This window comes from Clarias gariepinus, chromosome 14 (assembly GCF_024256425.1).
Source record: "Clarias gariepinus isolate MV-2021 ecotype Netherlands chromosome 14, CGAR_prim_01v2, whole genome shotgun sequence".
In the NCBI taxonomy this organism is placed as follows: domain Eukaryota; kingdom Metazoa; phylum Chordata; class Actinopteri; order Siluriformes; family Clariidae; genus Clarias; species Clarias gariepinus.
In genome coordinates, this window is record NC_071113.1 from 26,480,305 (window position 1) to 26,503,281 (window position 22,977).

Here is a 22,977-nt window from a genome sequence, read left to right on the forward strand (position 1 = left end):
TGTTTTGGACGCTCATGGCTACGTCCTGACAGCCGAGTCGTATTATAATCTCCCTCCTACATGGAAGGATGTGGGTTTCAGCATCATACCGAACTAGTTTGAGGCACAAAATCAAAATCAATGAGCCGTTTCTTAACCACATTCGAGTTCCATACCCATCCTTTGCTACAGTATGTACGTATGGATGTCAGTATGTATCATGCTATCGCTTCACTCAGTACGCGTCGTTAAATTCACAACTCAACCCTGTTTCAAACTCTCAAAGGCGTCTTCTTTAAACTCTACATTTTCTTAAGCTGATCTACAGAAAGGCTCATTTGTTCGCTTCAACTTTGGACCTTCAAACTCAACCAGTCCCCGATCACTAGCGCTAGTAGATTTGCTCATTCTATTTGCATATTTTTTCTTTGCATTTAAGAATTAGACACAACATCTGAAAAATTAGGTGTTTTTTTTCTTTTCTTTTCCTGAATTGTTGTTTTCATTGGACTAAGAAATAGCAGAAAGAGCAGGGCTGTGCTGAGGCCGTTCTCTCATCTTGGAGGCTATAAGATATCTAACAGATGGCTAACTAGACAGTCTCACCGTCTTGCATAAAAAGAATTCAAGTACAAAGTGAAAATGAGGTCTAAAATATGCAACACAAAATGAAAAAAAAAACAAAAAAAACAATTGAGGCTTTATAATGAAGTTTCAGACTTGCTAGGTAATTTGGCAACAAGAACATGGATTGAGGTCAACCCTGAAAACGACGAGATTTAGACACTGATTGGTCCGATCCACTTTGAGATCTTTTGATAGAAGAAGCGTAATATCTTCTGACCGCACTTTACATCATATCATATCATAGCATCTGCATGACAGCACCTCTGGCACTGACCCAATTTGATTCACCTCATTATCCAGAGATGCAGTGAGACCTGAGAGATCTAATCAGGTTCATATGTTGTATAATTAGCATAATAACATCTCGCCTCAGTGTATTCCACCGCACAATTGCTTGACTGATAAAATGCCCGTTCGTAGTGTGTGTTGCTAGAAAAACAAAAATCTGGGGGATACTCTATGCATCATGAATCAAGGATACAGTGAATAGCAATTAGGTCTATTGATCCAACCGTCTGGAGGATAGTGCCAAGGGGGAGTAGGAATGTCATGGGGCCGGGGGTGTAAATGTGAGCCTGATGCACTGTACAAAATGGTTAGGCAGCTTAGTGAATTAATTGCTTAAAAATTAAAAAATAAATTATTATAAAATAGATTTCTGTACATTTACATATATATATAGATAGCAATTGTCACATCTATTGCCATTACAAACACAAAGAGTTTCTGTAGTTCATTTTCAATCCCAACCGAAGTTGTGTCCAGTCATCTGGTAGAACTTCATATTAAAGGGTCGGTAGAAGTCTCGTAACCTTTGCACCACCTCGGGGTCGATATTGGGGTGTGTTCGGCCTTTGGTTTTGCCCAGGCAGTGAGGCTTGCTGCTTCCTTCAGCCTTCTTCAGGCATGGAAAGCCCTTGGTCTGGTTGAAATAGAAGTGTTTGTCTGTGATGATTCTCTTGAGGCCCAGAAAGTCCTGGACACGGCCGAGCTCTCCAGCAGGGTCGCTGATCAGCCGCTCGCCGCTCACAAACAGGATCTGGCTCATGGGGAAGAACTGGAGCCAGTTGTCCAGGTGCTTGGCGTAGATGCCAATCTGGATGGCGCTCCATGAGGTGTCGATAAGGCCTGTAGTCCTGTTTTTGAAAGTCAAGCTCTCAAATGAAGGAATGTCTGGCTTTTTGGACAGCGTCTGGGTGTAGTCCGAGATGGCTCGTGTGACCGGATCCCTCACCACCACTATGAGCTTGGTGGAACGCGACATAGAGTGGATCCGAGCTGGAGCTTCACGGGTGACAAAGTAGCTGGGAGTCTTCTCCATGGTGATCTGACCGTCCAAGGTTTTGGGCATCAGGTCTCTGGGGACAGAAGAAAAAATGCTTAAAATGGTGGTCGAATGAAAGCAAAATGCAGTACGAGTCAATAAGAGAGATGGAGTATGCATGATGACTACCAATAAGGCAATGCAACCTTGCAGGGTTAAAGAAATTTATATTGTTTGATCAAAGATACATGGTATCCATTTCCTGTAACTACTGCCGGTGGTGTCTGCTCCACACAGGTCATCAATATAGACATTATGCAAATAATGTACACCAAAACTGCCAGACATGGGAACAGTTTCTCTCCTCAGGCAATCACCCTGACAAACAATTGACATTGATGTAATATGCTGTATAAAAGCACCAACATGTTTTTTACTCTTCCTACACCATGCATCACATCTAGTAATACTGTATTGGAAAAACAGTCAGCTCTATACATTTTTTGTCGTCTTTATGTAATCTGTATAGTTTTGAATGTTGTGTACTTTCTGTGGGTAGTGTAGTGTCTTTAAACTAAACAGACAATGTTATGCATGTCTGTTCTTTAAAAGTCACCAATAGGCGGAATCAAATTCCTTGTGTGCGTCAACATTCTTGCCCAATAAACCTGATTCTGATTCTGTACTGTTAAGCCGATTAAAATTGGATTCATTTTGACTTTAAGGAATCGAAGCAAAAGCCAGCGATTAAAGCGGTCCACTCACACACTCCATCCAGTTTGTGGCTTAGTGTGGTCTGCTCAGTTCGACTGTAGCCAGAACTCTTTACACTATTAGCCACTTAGGGACGTAAAGGCTTAAAGACTCTTTCAGTAGTTAGCCAAGTTCTTATTACAACATTTCATAATCATTTACATTGCAAATGAAATTCGACCTGCTTTGTTTAAGCAAATAAATCCGTTGCATGGAGCGGTAATCGGGTGAAAGGGATACGTTACGCGAGTATGTATAATCAAGGCACATTTGAGAACAAGTCTTTTTGAGCGAAAAGGCAACACGGACCAAATGCCAAGCAGAGTCAGGTTGCCAATTTGGGTCAAGTAGGGAAGAGTGGATTATAATGCTGGTGATAAGAGTAAGCTCTGACAGATAGTTATAGGTGAAGGGAGAGATACCATTTCAGTTACTGTGTATCCCTGAACTGAGAGACTCAGCAAGCCTAATGAATAAAATCAAACATGCATGGTCTTAAATAAAAAAAAAAAAAAAGAAAAACTTTTTTTATGGTAGAATCTCTTTAAAGACCTGATAACTATTAGCCAATCCTTGAAATTTACATTAACACAAAAGCAATGATCCTAATGAAGAACTTGCTTATATGGTCACCAAAAAACCTCCTGATCAAATCTTCAATAGAAGCAACTATGATTGTCTGAGAAGGTCTGGTGAGAGGGTACGTCCCTAATTCTCTTTAATAGTGTCTTCACCAGCCCCAAGCAAACATCAAGAAAACCAGATACAAGAGTATCGAGGCACACACACACACACACTGATACGACCTGTTGGTTTATTGTCTGGAGGGGTAACACACTAGTGTTCTCAGTACCAGGGCTGAGTTACAGCCTCATTGTCAAAAGGCTTGTCGGCATCTACCGTAATCCTGCTTTGCGCGTTTACACCCTGTGAAAGCAACACTACACAACTCTTCAAGAGGCCACAAACAATACACAAGTGGTATCTGCTTTCTCCACTTCAGTAGCCGGCGATTCTGTTTATCTCTTCCAGTGATCTCTTTGTAAAAACGCTGGTTAAGACCAAGGCTGCTGACTAGCGGCTAGAGATTGCACCAAAAAAAGGAACGGTATGGCTAATTATATAGGAGTGTGCAGTCGTCTTTGTGTTTTGCAGGCTACCCTTGGGCATTAGACGTTCACCTGAAATAGATTAAAAGAACAAGCAAAAAAAAAAAAACCTTCAGTGTTTGCAATGTGAATCACAAGGTGTCAATCCTGAAATAGAAAGCAGCCAAGGGCAGAGTGGGGTAACTAATGATGCAGTGCGTTTGATAGGAAGCTGTAGGCAGACTTGCATATCAAGTCTCCTTAAAATGGTCAGCCAGTGATCCAATTATGATTATGTCAGGGTGATTTCTGCTGTCTCAGAAGAGAAGGAAGACTAGCTAATCATCATTAATCCATTAAGTCCAGTAAACATGTGATACGCTTAGCACCTACTTGCCAGACAAGCGGCGACCCCAGGTCTCCACTTGTCTGGAATTGGGTCAACACTAAGGTTTAGAGACGTTTGAGACGACTTAAAAGCCTAACAGAGGTTTATTGGTTTACACAGCCCTCACAAAACTGTACAGGAAATATGAACCTGATGTATGACTAGTGTTAAGCTCGTAAGCTTGTGGTTAGGGGTTAAGAGTCACCTATTAATTCCTAATTATCAGAAGGAGATGAAAACATTTGTGTTTGTATGCGTGTGGGTTTAGTAATGAATGCCAACGTTGGCGGTTTTACTGCTACATGAACCCCCCCACTAACTCATTCGCACTAATGTGTGTACTCAGCCTCAGGGATAGAATTGCACAAAAGGAGACCACAGCCAATGATCATCATAGAACCCGAAGTCATATATCACATAACTTTTCATTTAACCACTCATTATTTTCGTCAACCGGAGCCTTCTCTCAGCGCGCCAAAGTTGCATTAGACGCTAAAAAACTACGGACATGGAGCGAGAATATTGATGGCGGGTGAAAGGTTACAAATCCGCAGGAGAAGAAAAGGTGAACGGGGAGGGCCCCGACAAGCCTCCACCCATCCTTTTAACCCTTTTCTGCTCCTCTAAACAAAATGAGAAAGAGGGAATCGGGAGAAAAGGGGGTTGAGAAGGACAAGTGGCCGAGCTCTTGGACGGACAATGCCTATTCTCACCCATTTTGATTTATGAGGTGGTTCTTTTTATACGTTCCGTCAGCAAACAGGCGACGCTCTGACACTGGCGCCCTCTTCTTTTCCCCCTTCTTTACTTTCAAACGGGCCATTGTGCTCGAGTGAGCCGAGAGAATCAGGGGCCAGGGCAGAAAGGGGGAAGGGGCACTGGCGGAGGCCTGAGTAGGGCACTTCTCACTCACAGAAAGAGAGAGGAAGTGAAGAGCCCTTGAGTGAAGAGCACATCGGCTCGAGTGCCTCTGGGGGAATGGCCTCGATTCAGGCTGCCAACAGACGGGGTTAAGATATTGGACTGATCAATTATTAACCACTGGATTAGAAATGGGATAGGTGTGCTTGAAAAAAGATTCTCGATAAGAGGGATGTTCCTCTCAACAAGGCAAGGTCAGAACGTGGCCATGTCACTTCACAGTTTTCTAAGTCACCTTTTTTTTTTCCATTCTTTCTGTGTCTTTTTGGTAACACTTCTATAGGATTTCATCCAGGTTCCTCAACGGTCTGGGAAAATAATCCTTCCGAAATCGCACAGTTTGTCCTAGGAACTTCATCGTCCATGAAAAATGTCAGCCTGACACAGGCTGTATGTGTTTGTCCTCATAACGCAGCTTGCTTTTTTCAGTAGCAAGGTCAACTGCCTCTTTAGCAGCGGAGGACTCGTCCAAGTTGAAAGAGATGCCAGAGAGAAAGAATGCAGATATCTCTGCCTCCCTTTTTCACGTTGCATCAAACGCAGCAATAAAACACTCCTGAGGCCTGACTCGTGAGATCGGCAGAGATAAAGTCAGGAGAGGAAAACGGGAGGGAAGAGCCGTTACCGGTGCTGCATTTCTGCTCCTGTTTCCCATTTCATGTCCTGATATACTGATAAAAAGGTTCTGCTTACACAAGACTATGACAGTTTTTTTTTTTTTTTTCCTGCCTGGAACATTTCCTGAGTAGCTTTCAAGAAGCTGATATTACATCTGTGCTGCTTTTTTTTTTTTTGGTTACAGCCAAAATTTAAAGGACCGAGATCAATGCTAGTCTCGGATATATGATAGTTTCAGAAAGACCAAAAACAGACAGGTCTGGGTACTTTCTAAAGACGTTATTTACATTATAACTCGTGAAAACGTGTCAAATAAACCTAAAAATCGGGCCTGCAGCAAAGCGTCCATCATCTGGAATACTAAAACAGACAAAGTCCAGAACCACGGAGCACTTACAGACTCTTAAATTGTACTCAAACATTCAACACGGCTCTGTTTGAGAGAAGTGACAGTGTGTGTGACAGATCCTCTGAAACCCAGATCGAGCTCTCTGCCACCAGTTCCCACACTCTGGCCACGCTCCCATAATCAGGCTATTGATTACAGCGCCTTAACCCCAGACTAGTGGGGCCAGAGAGATCTAAGCATTCGATTGACACTTTACCCAGCCGAGGAGGAAATGCATCCCTTCTTCCAACTCTCTTACTCACTCATTAACTTGCTATTCAGAAGATGAATGGAATTAAAGAATGGTCAGTCTCCGATACTGGAAGAATCCCAGTCGTCGTTGGTTAAGAAAGAAACAAAAATAACCATTTAAAGTAAGAGACTCTATTACCAGATGAAAACCACAAACGGAGCTTTATCTCTTAATAACGTGTTCGTCTTCGTTGGCTTCGAAGCTTGACGGTGATGTGTGATGGCACAGAGCCAGAGTTTTTACACTCGTCCTTTAGAAAAGCTTTTCCACAACAGCTGGATGACATAGACCAGGCAAAAAATCATAAGAACAAAATACAACAACGTCAGCCTCATGTTGTCTCTTGGCTACGCCATGTCACCAGTATCTGCAACCAAACCGCCAAATATACATGAGAAAGTTATTCTAAAGTGACAACAGCACAAGCCTTGCATCAAGGGATAATCTAACCTGCATACTATTGATGTATCTAAGACACAATGGTGCCATCATAAAGACTGATTTATGCTTACTGCAGCTCATCAGAGGTGGTAAAAAAATCATAAAAAACGAGTACAGATCATGTTGAACCCGTTTACAAGAAATTTTATGAGAAGTGTCAGGCATCTATCCACTTAAAATTTCCTGACACTTTATTTCCTGAAATGTGTGTCTCTCCTCTCTCTCCCTTTTTTATTTTTTTTTTTACTTCTCCTCTTCTTGGCTCTTCATCTCCTGCTTTCTCTCTTTCACCCATCCTTGGCATGTAACCCTTCCCCTGGCGTACGATGAAGAGACGTAATAGGTTACTTTTTCTCAGATGTGTGTCTGATCTCTGTCCGTCTCGGGTGCGACCGCGGCTGAGTCGTGTTTCTTTCTCGAGAGTTCACTCTGCGAGCACGTCACCCTATCTGTATCAGCCGCGCTCAGAGAGCCTCTTTAGGAGAGAGTCTGCTCCAAGGGATGAATAATGGAGGAACGTGGAAAAATCAGAGATGCCGACCCGGTGTTGTCCTGCAGCTGACACCGACACGCACTCAAGAGGCTCTTCTGATAGAAATACCTTCGCACTTGGGTTGGGAGAAAACTGAATAAAACTTTACAAACTTTTGTTTTGTTTTTTTTCTTCGTGAAGGTTGTGTGATAAAGAAAACCGAAGTACAACAGCACCGTAAGCAAGCAGCTGGAAGTATCATTTAAGCTGTATGTTTTGTCTAACAGCCTATATGGCAGACGGCCCAATGCCTGGCTTCGGGCTAAACAGTTTATCTCCACTGGGAAAACACAAAGGATTTACCAACCCAAAAAATAATGAAGATAGACAGGCACTACACAAATATCTGTATATTGACGGATGATATCTGTAAAAAGATCCACGGCCTCTTTGGTCCTGTGGTGTACTCTGCCAGCCACAATTTCGGCAATTTCTCTCACACAAGCTCGCTCACTCTAAGAGGAAAAAAAAAAACACACAAAAAAAAAACATGCACTTCGCCTGCAAGTACAAACTCGCTCTGAACCGCAGCGGTCTCCGTGAGAAGTGCATAATGACGTGCATAAATCACCGGCTGTTCAACCTGAATAGCTCTCCATCTGCGCCGGGTTTGTTTCAGGTTTATTTGCTGCTCACTTCGATGCTAAAATCAAACAGGAGCTCCTGAGCTCCACATCGAGTTCCGGGCGTCTCAGAATGGAATTACGAGTCGCGAGGAGCTCGGCACGTGCTGGAAATAAAACATGCGTAGAAATAAAGTTGCGCCCACTAGGGTTCCCACATCAACGCTGTTTGAGCGGGTGTGTAGCTGTGCTGGATATTTTTAAGCCCTGGGTTTGCTGAGCCAAAGTTAAGGCGTTCAAAGCAAATCTGGAAACGGTGAAAAAGAAATCAGATCATAAAATAAAAATTATTAATAATATATGACTATTGTGATAAGATGCAACTTCTGAGTTCAGGTCCGGTATTAAGGCCTGCAACTTGACGCACTTGACTTTCAGCACTCAAGTTTCCCGACTCGGTAGAGCATGCAATCTTGGAGTGATTAATCAGCCTGGATAAATAAACCTAGCAGATAATGGCCTTCTGCGTTAATCTCCGTCCTGAGCAGCCATCAAGCCAGAGCTCTAGTGTTTGTCCTGCGCGAGTAATCCGCCCTGATAAGCCTGTTTGCGCCGAGTGTTTGTCCAGGGTGTTAACGGACTCCGTTCGCATTCCAGTACAGCACTAGAGCAAGTCCCAAGTGGAGCAGACAGATCAAAGACATACAGAGAGGCTTGAAACGTTACGGTGAAACGGCATACAGGTTGCATTAAAAAATGTTTTTTTTTTACTTTCAGTGATCTTTTATGCCCCGTTTTCAAAGCCAGGACACAAATCCACCCCCTCTCCCTCTAAAGCGAGACACTCTAGAGAGCATCCTGTTTTGCTTGGCACGCATTCCTCGCCAGCTGAAGTGTGTTTGAAGACAGGTGAGCGTTAAGCACAGGGGATTTCCTCTGTCTATCTGTCCATCACTACTATGGCTCATGCTTAAACATTTCTGCAGTCTGGTTTCCTCCTAGCATATAATTAGCTAAATTGTGCAGGACTTGCAACATACATAGGTGACATTTAAACTGCTCTGTTAATGCAGGAAGACACACAGTAGTGCCCGCTCCCGGCCTATGTCTAGCAGCCTTGCGCGCTATAATAACAAGGAAAAGTTTTTCGAATCTGTGTTATTTCAGAAAGGATGGCCGAAAAATATCAAAATCTGAATGACAAATGTTTTCACTTCCCTCTTCCATTCGTTCTCTCCGCTGTCTCGGGTCCAAGTCGCTTCACCTCACGGGTTCCACGAGAAACAAGATCTGTCCCGGCCGTGCCAGAAAGACACCGCGTTCCAAAACCACAAAATGTGGACGCGAGTAGACGTTTGAGAAATGAGCTATGACACGAAGGGGGGAAAAAAAAAAAAAAGAAGAAAAACTACCGCCCGGCTTGGCATGTTTTCGTATGACTTGAGAGTCACACACATGCTGCAATAAGCCGGTAAAATGATTTTAATGTCTATAATCGCGTTCCGTGATGCTCATTTATGACTCCCATGCACTATAAATGGCTAATGGAAACATTAGAGGTTATAATTCAGGAAAGTAGCAGAGCAACATGAAAGACATCCCAGAAGAATTATAATCATTCTGGTGTACTGGAGAGATCGAGAGTAAACGAGTGGCTTGGGGAAGAAAGTCAAGTGTTTGACGATTCCTTCTTCTTGGGTCTACACCAGAGATGCATTTTGGGGAAAAATTTATATGTTCAACAGTTTTGTTGGATGTTTGAAAATATCAAGGTTTAAGTTGTCAATAATTAATCGCTCTCCCGTTCCATTCCGCTCGTCCCGCCTCCTTGTGTTCTATTGGCTCGCACCAACTGTAGGCGGAGCATCGACATGTTTTATAAAACATATGAGAAAAAGCCGAAAAGGTTGTTATAACGACAGCGAAAGCGTTTGTATATTTAGATCTTTGTTGGTCAAACTATCACGAAAACCCTCCAAAAATAAAATGAAATAAAAAAATCTGGAAAACTTTTTTTTATGCTCTCAAAGGATCATGTGTAAAAAAGTGTCAGTATTTATAGACTCTGCTTCTTTTGATGGCGGAGATGGGGGAAAAGATGAAGGAACATGAAAAGAGAGAAAAGGAAAGACTGAAGACACAAAAGAGGAAACAAGCCCTGGGCTCGGAACACACACCGGCTCTGTTGCCTTGGAGCTTCATTCATCTGGGCTCCAGCAAGCACATCAACACTGCTGTTTAGTCTATGTGTGTGCGTGTGTGTGTGTGTGTGTGTGCGTGTGGGTTCCCTTAATCATCTGCTCTTTTCTTGCAGGGGTTAATGGAAACCTCAGGGGGTCTCCCCTTTCTCCCAGAGCCCTCTACTTTTTCCTTGCTTTCCCTCATCATCAGACACACACACACACACACTTCTAAAACGGACACTGTCCCATCACCTCACTCCTAAGATTCAGTTCAGTGTAATTACTTTGCTGGCACATTTTTCACACGGACTCTTCGCCTGACTGATTTCACCCCCATGATAAACCCACACGGACATAAAAAAAAGCACATGTGTCCCACTCGTCTTATATTTCCAAACATGGCAGTAAAACAAATCTATTTTATACACGGTGCATATAAATTGTCCTTTTATGAAAAAATATCTCACAAAAAACAAATAAAGCCAGTTCACTATAACTACACTTTTGCTTGAAATATAATTATTAAAATAATATACAAATATTCCTTAAAACACCATTTTCCATCAGACGTACTTTATGGGTTATGAAAATAAATGCTCAACTCGTTTATCTTAACATATCCACGTCTATAAAATGTTTACATATGAAATATAAAAGTGACATGATCAAAAGGAGACTTCACGCACAGTACGGTGATGAAACTCTAAGCCGCAGTAAAACATCTGAACAGTGCAAACGTTTTACAGAAGGATCATTTATCTTTATGTTATTGCCACATTCCCCAGTACAGTCCTGACCTCGCTCCAAGTCATCTCAACATGTTTTGGGCTGTTAAAGGAGTTCCTGGGAGGCCAGCGTTTAAGATGTGAAGCAAGCTAGAAAATTTTCAAGCTTGATGGTCTGCAAGCACTAAGATAAGTGCATTAGTGTAGCAGAGAGTTATATAGAGAAATAAAGCCAGATTTCATTCTCCTAACTGTGTTCTGTTATTCTGCACAATCGAAAGTCCTGGTTCGACTTGAATGTTTTAAATAAATGAACAGAATGTCCTTAACGCCTTTTCGCTACTTAACCATATCTGGTGTATTTGCTCAAACGCGGTTACTTTTTTACATGCAGAATGATTAACAAAGCAACATAATAAATACTAAGTAGTATTGCTTGCAGTCGTCTTGCTGGAAGTAAATAAAGAAAAAAGGTCCAACTACATGCATAATGAGCATGTGTGCCTTCAGCCAGCATAGAAAGACGTAGCGATGATTTTCCCAGCTTCATTAACACCAATATTAAAGCTTGTAGTCATGCAATGACTAAGTCTTTGTGACTGAGTTACTTTCTGCCACCAGGTCTGGCACCAAGTTGTGTGAAATGTATATCACAGCTGGATTTGAAATTGAGCTTTCAGAGTTTCTGGTCTCAACTGGACTGAAAATGAGCGCCAAAAACCGTAACTCAGGAAGCCTGTAGAACTGTTCAAGACACCACTGCAGACTTCCCATGTTACGTTTTTGGCTCTCGTTTTCAGGCTAGTCTGTGTCTCTGATTTTCAGTCCAGTTTCAGCGGAATGCTTTTTGTTTGTTATGAATCATTAAAGTGTAAAAATAAAAAAAAAATCTAATTTAAAACATGAACCAGTGAGAAACAGGTGCAGATGGTGACAGATGATCAGGCCGGTCATTAGTCTACTGCTGATGCTGAATGCTGAGTGTTTGGAACAGACGAGAGGGGAAAGAAGGTCGCTGCAGAGGTTGTTACATAAACTACTAATTTTTAAATTCTACCTTTAGAAACTTTGTTGCAGGTAAAACATTTGTTCCATTTGTTCAAATGAGTATGGCGCTCACAACTTTTAAAAAGTGCCGTATATATTTGAGCGATGTGATGCTGGTGTGCTTGGAAGCGACTTATCCCAAGAGCTGTATTAGTCAACATCTTGCTGCATAACCTGAGTTCACAATGAGCCATCGATGTTGGCCGCTTTACTAATACGTGATGCATCACTATTGACAGTACAAAGCAAATAAACCTCATGAAATGTTCTTTACTGGAACTTCCAGGCTTGCGGTTTGAACCTCATTGGCGGCTGACCTCCTCAGTGGCCCACCAAGCTCTGCTGTCCCCAGGCTGCCCCATTGCATAATTAGCCAGAGGTAATTTGGGGGCTGTTGTCTCCACCGCCCCCTCCTTTGCTCTGACCACCCCTGTCGCAACGCCATGCCAGCTTAGGCAAAGAAACTGGAGGCCCCTTTTTTCCCATCAGACAGAATTTCTCTTTGTGCATGCTGAGCAAGGTGGCAAAACAGTTTAACAAGACTAAAACAAGCTGGAGGATTCATTGGTGACGTGCACACACACACATATATATATATATATATATATATATATATATATATATATATACACACAGTCAAAAAAAATTATACACATTTCAGAAAAAGACAAATATTATGATGTATATTCCATTATTATAATATATAATAATAAAATCTAGCTTCCCAATATATACCTCCAAATGACAGCGTTTCGCCCAATGCCTCTCACTGGGTGTATGTGGGGGAAAAAAAATAATACATGCACGTGAGAACAAGGAGACAGAGGGAGGGGATGCAGAGAAAGTGAAAAGCGAGGACTCAAAGAAGAGTAGGTGCTCCATAAAGGAGGTGTTGGGGATGGGCCGCTTTGGGGGAGGAGAGGGGTGGCGACGAGGCCACAAAGGAAAATAATCCGCCGGTTGGGAAGACACTGAGCAGTTTAGCCAACACTAAAGCGTGCTTGGGAGCAGCTCTTTGAGTTTGCCCAGCGAGCACCGAGCCAGCCTTTCAATAGAGGATGTCAACCTGCTGACTGCTGAATGGCCCAGCGGTCAGGGTTCAGCTCCAGCTGAGCGCAGGAAGTCTATTTCATTCCCTGAAAGCACAGCGCTTCTGCTGGGAAGCGCTCGTTAACGCTGACCTGAGATCAGGCTGTGTCTGACTCCGAGTCTGGTGGTATCTTCTTTTGATCACAGGCTCACTTCGAGGCGGAAATGTTGCGAGGAAAAAATGGTTACATGTTGTTATAATTTTTTTTAAAGAATTTTAAAAAGGAAAAGGAAGAAAATAAACTGTTGGTTGACTTGTGTGTAGGCGGCGCTGTTATCGCTGGGGTCGGGATCACGAGGTGCTGAGATCACCGAGTTCCACATCTGGTTCACATCATTCATTAGAGGGGTTTTCAAAGAAGATTATTTATCTATCTGTCCATATATCCTTCTATCTATCAGAGATGAATGATTCAGTTCCGTATCGTGAATCTTTAATGTCACCTTTCACACTGTATTCTCACTGACTCCAAAATAGATTTATTAATATTAAATTAATATATGATTTAAAAATGTTAAAATTTGCGATAATTATCAAAATGCGATACATACAGTATAGAATCAGCATATGGGTATCGTGATCATATCGTATGGGATGGTCCCTGGGGATTCCCATCCCTACCGTCTATCTATTCATCCATCCATCTATCAATCTATGCAACCCTACATGGACTCAACTTTAAATAAGTGAAAATATTAATAAGTGACTGAATAAATCATTTAAGTACAATGAAATTAGGTTTGCATTTCCTAGTAGAAAAAGTCCTAAAATTAAAGAATTAAAAAGACTAAAATAATAGAAAAAAAATTTTTTTTAAGATTAAAATTTTTTTTTATTTATTTATTTATGTTTAATTACCGATATCTCATTTCTTATAGTATATAACCTTCCGCTTACTGTTTTAAAAGCAAGTATCGAACTATAAAACTTAGTATAACAGTATAAAATTTAAATCCAACCGCAATTTTACAAAAGTTACAAAGTAATACTAATATGACAAAAAAAAAAAAAAAAAAAACAGTAACACTGTGGTGTGTGATTTCTACGAATAGAAAGTTCAGGAATAAGGCTCCAAGGTCTCCGATGAATAAATAACAGAATGTCAATACTGGGAATCCACTCATAATCTACGAGCGCAAATATCGGAACGAGGCTCTCTCACTTTATCCCTGCTTTAAAATGTAATATTAGTGGGACAGCACAGACGTGCACATTAATCATTTTCTGTAAAATAAACAGACTTTGGACAGCAAAGTAACAAAAAAAAAAAAAGTGTGTGTGTGTCTGACTGGTCTCACCTGCTGTGCAGATGGTCTTTACACAGGCAGCGCTGTATGACGGACTGCCTGCTGACCCTTATCCACAGAGCGCTTGACCAGCCGACACACACCACATACTACAGCCCGAGTCAATCGATACGTCCCGTTCCCTGAGGATACACACCGGCTTGGGTCATTACTGAATCTGTGTGTGTGTGTGTGTGCAGTAATAACCATCAGATCCCTGTGCAAACGTTACACACTAATCAACAAAATTAACATCTAATCACAAAGCAGCAGAGTCTGGGTCTGCTCCGGAGGCAGGAAACGGAGAAGTGTGTATGCAGGTCAGTTGCACCGCGACCCTGCCTTCCTGGAGCTCGTGAATTGGATGGATGGATGGATGGATGGATGGATGGATGGATGGATGGATGGATGGATGGATGGATGGATGGATGGATGGATGGATGGATGGATGGATGGATGGATGGATGGATGGATGGATGGATGGATGGATGGATGGATGGATGGATGGATGGATGGATGGATGGATGGATGGATGGATGGATGGATGGATGGATGGATGGATGGATGGATGGATGGATGGATGGATGGATGGATGGATGGATGGATGGATGGATGGATGGATGGATGGATGGATGGATGGATGGATGGATGGATGGATGGATGGATGGATGGATGGATGGATGGATGGATGGATGGATGGATGGATGGATGGATGGATGGATGGATGGATGGATGGATGGATGGATGGATGGATGGATGGATGGATGGATGGATGGATGGATGGATGGATGGATGGATGGATGGATGGATGGATGGATGGATGGATGGAGGGCCTCGTCTGGATGGTAGAGCGAGAAAGGGCTTTAAAGGAGAGCTTTAAAGTAGCAGACCTCCGAAGACTTCCTGAGGCTGATAGCAGAACGGCGGTCTCCTCGTGGAACAACGCTCCGCTTGTCCCTTTGTCAGGTGGCGCTAAGCAGAAAGGCCACTGCTCGCTCTCCTTTAATCACAGCATGGACTCAAGAGAGGGTGCTTTCAAGGGTACACACTGGACACACTGTTCCGTGGCCCATCTTTAGCAAGAAAAACACGACTTTGATCACTTCTGACAGGTCAAGGTAAAGGGAAAAGCGGCGACCACTCCAGGGGATGCGGAACGATGGGGATTACACGTGACCTTCTGATCTTTTACCTTCAGGCTACTCAGAGTAGGAAGTTCCAACGACAAGAACAATGAGAGATTTATATGAGAGAATTATTCTCAGGAGGTTTCTAAGGTTTTGTCAAAGTTTTTAATCTTTAAGACAGACGAGAAAAACAAGGCTAATGACAGAATGACATGTTTACACTTGACTGAAATCAGGCTTTAACTCGTTTCCACTCCTCTTCACATCACGCCTCACAACAACACCATCGCACATCATTTAGCACAAACCATACCCACAGTCATGATTAATTTCTCACCGATATCGATTTTATCACACATCCAAGACACCAATGAAGCCCTACGATTAATAACATGATGCCTAAAAATCTCTCCCATGGCACTGTTTTGCACAAAGCATTCCTTCACACTGCGTCATTCGCAGCCGTCGGCCTTCCAAGACATTTGTCTGAACTCTCATTAAATCAGTCGAGTGTGTGTGTGTGTGTGTGTTGCAACCCTGCAAAAGCTGCAGAACCGGGCTCCGGTAGACCACACAGAGAAATAACAGAAAACACTGAAACACTACGCTGCCTGGGCGCTGAGATTATACAACACACTCCGGTTCTCACAGGGGTGTGAGGAAAATTGGGTTAAATGCCAGTTTGAAGGATCGTGTAGGAATTACAATGTGAACAATTTGCGGTTTAGATCAATTGGACTTGAGCAACAGAAGTCGGGTCAGGCTTAGAAAACTTCTCTGAACTACTGTGAGTAGTTTACATATTAGAGATGGTGGAAATAATTTTAACTATCTTAACTTTATGTTTTTTTTTTATTAGGTATATAAATTTGCATTTGAGGTGGTAAAATTTTGCAGTTCCTCTATCATCCAACAGGGGGAGCACTCTAAACTATTCACACACAGGCAGGAGCATAGCAGATTGTGTTTTAGGAGGAAAAAAGTTTGTTTTTGCCAAGTTTGTTTAAAATTGTATTTAATATTAAAAGAAAAAAATCTGAATTTTTATTAAATCGTAGTATTTATAGAATCGCAATACAGGTGGAGTCAGCACCTAGGTGTCGTGATAACATCGTATCAGGTGATCCCTGGTGATTCCCATCCCTATAGACGCACATTTATTTCCTGTTATTTTATTTATTATTAAATCTTTTAAATGTGGTTTAAGGTTGTTGTTTTTTTTTTAATGGAGAAATATATTCAAGGAAATGTTCGAATTATTCATTCAGTCAGTCATTTCGCTGAGTCATGATCGGTGTCCTGGAGCTTTATCACAATCTGTAGGGACGTCTGTCTCACCATTAATACAGCTCACTTTTATAGATTACAGTCAATCTGTAAGGAAGATATACCCAAGAAAAATGAAGAAAAAAAATGGGTGAGACATTTCCTTAAAGTTTATCCTTCACTCTTACCTCAAAGCTCTGGTGTGTGTGTGTGTGTACAGTATGTGTGTGTGTGTGGCACAGAGAAAATGGGGAAAAATTTATCTAATAAATGTTGCAACTATTAATTATGACTTTATAATAAAAAACAAACAGTCCAATGCAGAATAAAAAAAGCTTTCAATAGGAAAAGTCCTTAAGAAAATCCTGAAATGTTTACATAAGAAATAAAAACATACTGTTTATATAAGTAAATAATCAGTTTAAAAATAAACAAAAAAATAAATAAAATAAAAACCATTCTGAATGTCTCTACACCGCATCCAGTCGACAATGAACATCTTCATTCATTTCAAAATGATACTTTCTCAATCTTTTTATAGCTACATATAACATTGTAGGACATCTAAGAGACAAGTAGACACGTAATTTCCTGTTATCCAAGATATAATCAGTCGCACCATCACTAACCTACTGAAGTAAAATAAATAAATAAATAAAAACTTTAGCATTAACTCTTCTATTTTGAAAACTTTCTGTATATAAAAACCTGGTACTGGAGACTCCTTCCATACACATTAAACACATCTCATTACAGAAAACCACCATACTCACCAGATTAACAGTCATACATACAAGTAACACATTTTAAACTATATATATATTTATTTATTACATTATATTAATACACTATACACATATGAGTTACTATAGAAACAACAACAATGTATTTAAGCGAGCGATTTAATGAAACATGTGACTTGTATTAGAGCTGCTGTTAGAGAAAATTAATCAGAACATTCTGACTAATCAGAACTAAGAATTTAACTGCGAATAAAAGTTAAACACCTACAGCTGCTCTCTCTCTCTCTCACACACACACACACACACACTCATACTCACACTTACACTTACATACACACAGGAAAAGTAAAGGCACGTCACCTCAGAACAAATAATCACATTCATACTTTTATAGTGGCATGAAAATTAGCCAGAAATGTCTCTCTCTCTCGTTATAAAAACAGATCTGTCCCGAACACGCAGCATGTAAAATAAACTCTCTCTCTCTCTCTCTGAGTGCCAAACTTCTGCTTTTAACACCAAAGCTCTGCATTGAAGACGCATGTTCTACAACACTGCAGGATCGGCATAAGCAATCGATGGGGCAACACTTTAGAGACACCAAATTGCACCCAGACACAGTTTATCACCCGCCTTGTGAATGTGTGTGTGTGTGTGTGTGTGTGTGTGTGAGAGAGAGAGCGCTATGATCGGACATGGGATTGGGCCCGGAGCTGAGCGAGCAGCTGTGTTTGAGCAACACTCACTCATGAAGAGTCTGGAGAACGTCACTGGCCTTTTTCTCTCCTCTCTGTCTCTCTCTCACTTACACACACACACACACACACACACAGCAGCAATTTCAAGGCAAGACAACGAATAAGGGTGTGCATTTTGTTTGTGCGCTGTGCATCCAACCCAAACACCAGCTATAGCGTTTCAGTGGTGTCGCATGTCCGACTCAAAGCAGCTGCAATGCATGAGAGATCAGTAAAGCTACACACACACACACACACACACACACAGAGTAAATAAACACACACATGCTATTCCTCCGAGTACTCAACTCTTTAGTCTTGAAGAAATTGAAGTGTCCCTTTATTTATTTATTTATTTATTTTTTAACCACAAACATTTTCGCCCTAATTTTGATTTCATGATCTCAGCTCTGAAAGTTCCTTAAGCCATAATCTATTCCGGACTAATAAAAGGAAACAAATAAACACACACTCACACACACACACACCCTGAAGGAAGTTTTCATAAGATTTGAAAAGCTTATTTGTCTCATAAAACCACGCTTTGCTGAAAGTGGTCGTGTCATGCCACAAGAAGAGATAAAGGAAAGGCTCGAGGCTGAGATTTAAAGCAGATTTAGTGGATCACAGCCTCAGCCTTGGTGTTTTCTTTACAAATAAAGGATTAAAAGAAGGCCTCGGCGTGTAGGCTATGGGAATCCACAATGCTTAATAATCGAGGACAGACTGACCTCGAGCAATCTAAAAGGTGCGTTTCCACACAAGTCGATGTTATATAAATTACACACACACACATACATACACATATAAATATATATACAGTATATATATATATATATATATATATATATATATATATATATATATATCCCCATATCCGAGACTACATTTAGCATTAGAGATGAATTTCCAATCCTACACATGGCCTGATCTCAGACAGGCTCGGTCTTCTCTGAAGCACCAAACCAGACCTCAGGATCCGTGAGACGCATGAACACAGGCCCTCTTTTCATCTAAGCTCAATCTCTGTGGCGTTCGATTCTTTCACTCTGGTCCCGTTCCTGTCGGGGGCCCCCGAATGAGCCGCATATTGAAGGCGCTGCACTTTTCTCTTTTTTTTTTTCTTCTCCGGACTTTCCTAAATCCCCAAACTTCAGTAAATCCGTTTATTGTGACAGGCGTGCTGTTCAAATGCTTTAGCAACTTTGTCACAGTGAAAAAGTGGCAGCAAAGATCACAGGTGCTCTAATGTTTAGGGAGGGGAAGCTGGCCACTCCTAAAAATACTGTTTTCCCAGACAATTAAAAAAAAAAAAAAAAAGAGATAGGAAATCACCAAGAAGGTAAAATCGCGTGTGTGCTTATGTAGAGTTATACAGCTAACACAGTCCAAAATCCATCAGATTTGACTGAATTATAATTTTTTTTTATTTTAAACATGTTCTTGCTCTCTCATAACCAACAGAACCTCAGATTCCTGCAGTAAATTAAAATGATGTCAGCCGCAAACACGGTCTAACCAAGCTTCCTTTATATAAGGCGTTAGCTAAGCTCTTTGTGAGGATTGTTTCAAGGCCAATTTGGGACTATTGTGGTGTAAATTAGGAGGAGTTTATTATGCTGTTTATTTATAGCCTGGACAGAATGAAAAGGGAGAAAAAAAAAGATTGGGCTTTTCAAACTTTGAAACTCTCAGACTCATTTCCTCCAGAATAGAGAAGCTTCATTAAATATATCCTGCACATCTAAGCTTTTAGAGGAATACATTGTTAAAATAAAGTCTTCAATTTCTTCATTTTTTTGCTTTAAAAGAATTAAGATTGTGTAGTTAGTACAGAGTATAGTATAGTATAGTATAGTATAGTATAGTATAGTATCATATAGTATAGAACATCTAAATATAGTTGAGTGTATCTGTTTAGTTCTAGTCACTAGTCAGACTTACAGATATACACAACATCTCTAATAAACCCCTACCATCAGCTCAACAGGTTGTCAATTAATGGCGCTTCATCTGAGTTTTCATGTCATTTGGATGATTTTCAGGATAGATTAAACTTAAATCGGGAAACTGCACCAGCGCTTTGAAGAAGTTTTTTTTTTTATTATTGTTGCATGTAGATGTAAAGCTCCTAAATGATGTGGTTTTCCTAATAACCTGTAATTATCTGCTAATTAAAACTCGTGTCTAAATACCATGAGGGGAAACTCAACCGGCCGGATTAATCAATTATTATAATATCGAATATCAGCGGTGAAGTGGAGGACGGACACACACACACACACACACACACACACAGGGCCGGATGTTATAAGGAAAATAAATAACTAAATAATCGTAGGGCGCAGCTGATGTATTCGACACCAAGTTTTTCTAAAACAATAAATAACTTCAAAGTCGCAAAGTCTGTACATTAGGCGCATATTGTTCCATGTATTTATTTATGTGTTTGTTTGTCTAAATGTACTTTAAAAAATTTCAGATATCCTCATCCACAAAGTTTTCACAAAGTGCAAAAAAACTAAAGCATTTCCTCATGTACTCAGTCTGCATTTACACTGTTTTTATATTAGATATTTTTTTTATTTAACTATTTTGCGTCGTTCTGTCCATTACGAGTTTAAGCAGTTAAACTAGATTAAAATTTTGTAAATTAAAAAAAAAATAATAAATAAATAAATAAATAGAGTCACTGGCCGTTTCTCTTTATTCATAGTTGATACCTAAACATTTCTTCAACCAGGAAGAAATTTGGCAAAAGAGTTTTACCGAACAATCCTCATAGGATAGTACAAGGGCATATAGACAATGAAGTGGGGAGAAAATGCCATGTCCTCATATGATTATAAATAAATAAATAAATAAATAAAACATGCATCGAATCCACTGGTATGATCTTGTGGATTTGGTTCCGTTACAACCAACACAGCACCATGCAGGTAACAAACAGCTTTAACAAGATCAAATTTAACCTGGATGTAGTTATTATTATTATTATTTATTATTATTATTATTATTATTATTATTATTATTATGTGCATCCTTTGGTAAAAAAAGTTTGCTCTCCTTCACCGAGTGTCAAAATTATTATAATGCTTTAGATCTGTGCATTTAAAAAAGAAAAACTACCCAAATGCAGTAAAACTTCTGATTGGCGCTTACCTGTACCACTCCAATCCGTTGTCATAGAAACGGTCGAAAAAGTGCGGCTCGGCTCCCGCCGCCCTGACGTCCGGGTGCACGCGGAGGAACTCGAGCAGCGCGCGCGTGCCGCCTTTCTTCACGCCGACGATGATCGCGTGCGGCAGCCGCTTGCTCCCGGAGCCGTTGGAGAACGTGGACAGGCCGCCGCTGTGCGCCGGGGACCTGCCGCGCTCTCCTCCCGCGTCCTCTCCCCGCGGATCCTCCGGCTCCACCTCGTTAGCACCTCGCTGCGACGTCCTGACGTCCGCTCCGTCGTCGCTTTTGACGTGGTTCAAGTCTCTAGAGAACACCCCGACGCCCGTTCGGTCGTACTCGTCGTCGTCCCCCGTTGTCGTCGTCCAGGCGCGCGCGCGCGGGACTAACCGCGACCCGACTCCCGGTCTCATGCCCGCGTCGACGCGCGAACTCGGCACGGTGGCGCACGAGCCCACACACGAGTACAGCACATAGAGCCAGAGCACGAGCATGATGCCGAACAGCGCGAGCTTCCGCCTCACCGGACTGGCTGTCAGAGCATACGGGTGGTGATGTGCGCGGAGCAGGCTATATTCCATAAGCCTGGACGGGTGCGACGTGGACCGAGCTCCAACCGGACATGTTCACACCACAGGGGAGGAGGGAAGGCTCTCCAGGGCGAGGGTGCGTCAGGATGCACAAGCCATTAAAGTCCTCAGAGGGAATCAAATCGCAAAATGCACAATGTCAAAAAAAAAAAAAAAACTAGTCTAAAGTCGGAGGAAGAAAACGAGGGAGCAACTCCAGAACAAAACGACTTCTGATCATAATGTCCAAAAGAGGAAAGTCTACAGGAACAAGTTAAACACCGTGCGCGCTCCCTCTCTCTCTCAGTCTAGGTTTATTCACACTTCAGGAGTCAGTGCTGAACCTTTATAAAGTGCTGAAACACTCAGGAGCCTGTGATAGGCTGAGCCAGTGACCAATCAGAACTCCAGGATTCTATAATTGCAAGTTTGTTGACATAAACGAACCAATCAGGAAAAGGAAGGGGAGGAGATTACAGTGAGAGAAAGAGAGAGAAAGAGAGAGAGAGATGCAGCGCCAGAGTTACATACAGTTTGTGGAAGAGAGGAACTTTATTCCTGATTATTCAGACATGCAGAACTTTCTGTAACGAACACAACAGTATGGATATAAACACAAAAATAATAAGGAATAATAAACAGGATAAAATGACGACATTTTGTTCATTAGGACTGTTTTTTTTTTAAGAAAAAAAATCAGCACATCTGGTGAATGTCGTGGAGATAATAATCAGGCGACAGTAATAATAACAACAATAATAAAATAGTAATAATAATAATTGTGATGCATATGAACTTTTGCAGGTGTTGTAAACTGGATCAGTTGTGAGTCACACAATCGGATTAACTGTTTATTATGATAAATAATTTAAGTTTTCAATATAAAGGGAGAGTAATTATTTCCTCTAGAAACCACTTGTTGTTTTTAAAACAAATAAAACTGACTCTAAATCCAGTTTAAAGTTGTTTTGAAAAGTATTTTTTAAGTAAAGAAATCCCTATGATAACAAAGATTTTTTTTTTTATTATATATTTTTAAATGAAATATATTTTTTCTTTCTTTCTTTTTTTTACTTCAACCCCCGGGTAACAGTTTTGGCTGTTGGTCTCTGTCTAAAAAGACGATTAAAATATCTACAATAAGAATAATATAATAAGATATTTCATGGACAGAAAATGATTATTTAATTTGATAAACACGCCTCATTATAA

At 41.1% G+C, this 22,977-nt stretch overlaps 1 protein-coding gene across 1 annotated transcript; it reads right to left on the bottom strand.

The window, feature by feature from the left end:
• Positions 1-667: 667 nt before the first annotated feature.
• LOC128541489 (heparan sulfate glucosamine 3-O-sulfotransferase 3B1-like) lies at positions 668-22,223 on the bottom strand. The gene is made up of 2 exons (XM_053511935.1): positions 21,182-22,223; positions 668-1,964 (listed from the first exon to the last, which is right to left on the bottom strand). The coding sequence occupies exons 1-2, from the start codon at positions 21,775-21,777 to the stop codon at positions 1,346-1,348; spliced, it is 1,215 nt and encodes a 404-aa protein (XP_053367910.1). The 5' UTR covers positions 21,778-22,223; the 3' UTR covers positions 668-1,345.
• Positions 22,224-22,977: the final 754 nt, after the last annotated feature.

What these genes read in the sequence shown, in the direction of transcription:
- LOC128541489 (XM_053511935.1), bottom strand. Translation starts at nt 21,777, where the DNA reads ATGGAATATAGCCTGCTCCGCGCACATCACCACCCGTATGCTCTGACA. An exon ending in AACGGATTGGAGTGGTACAG is followed by an intron (nt 1,965 to 21,181) that starts GTAAGCGCCAAT and finishes TTCTGTCCCCAG; the next exon opens with AGACCTGATGCCCAAAACCT.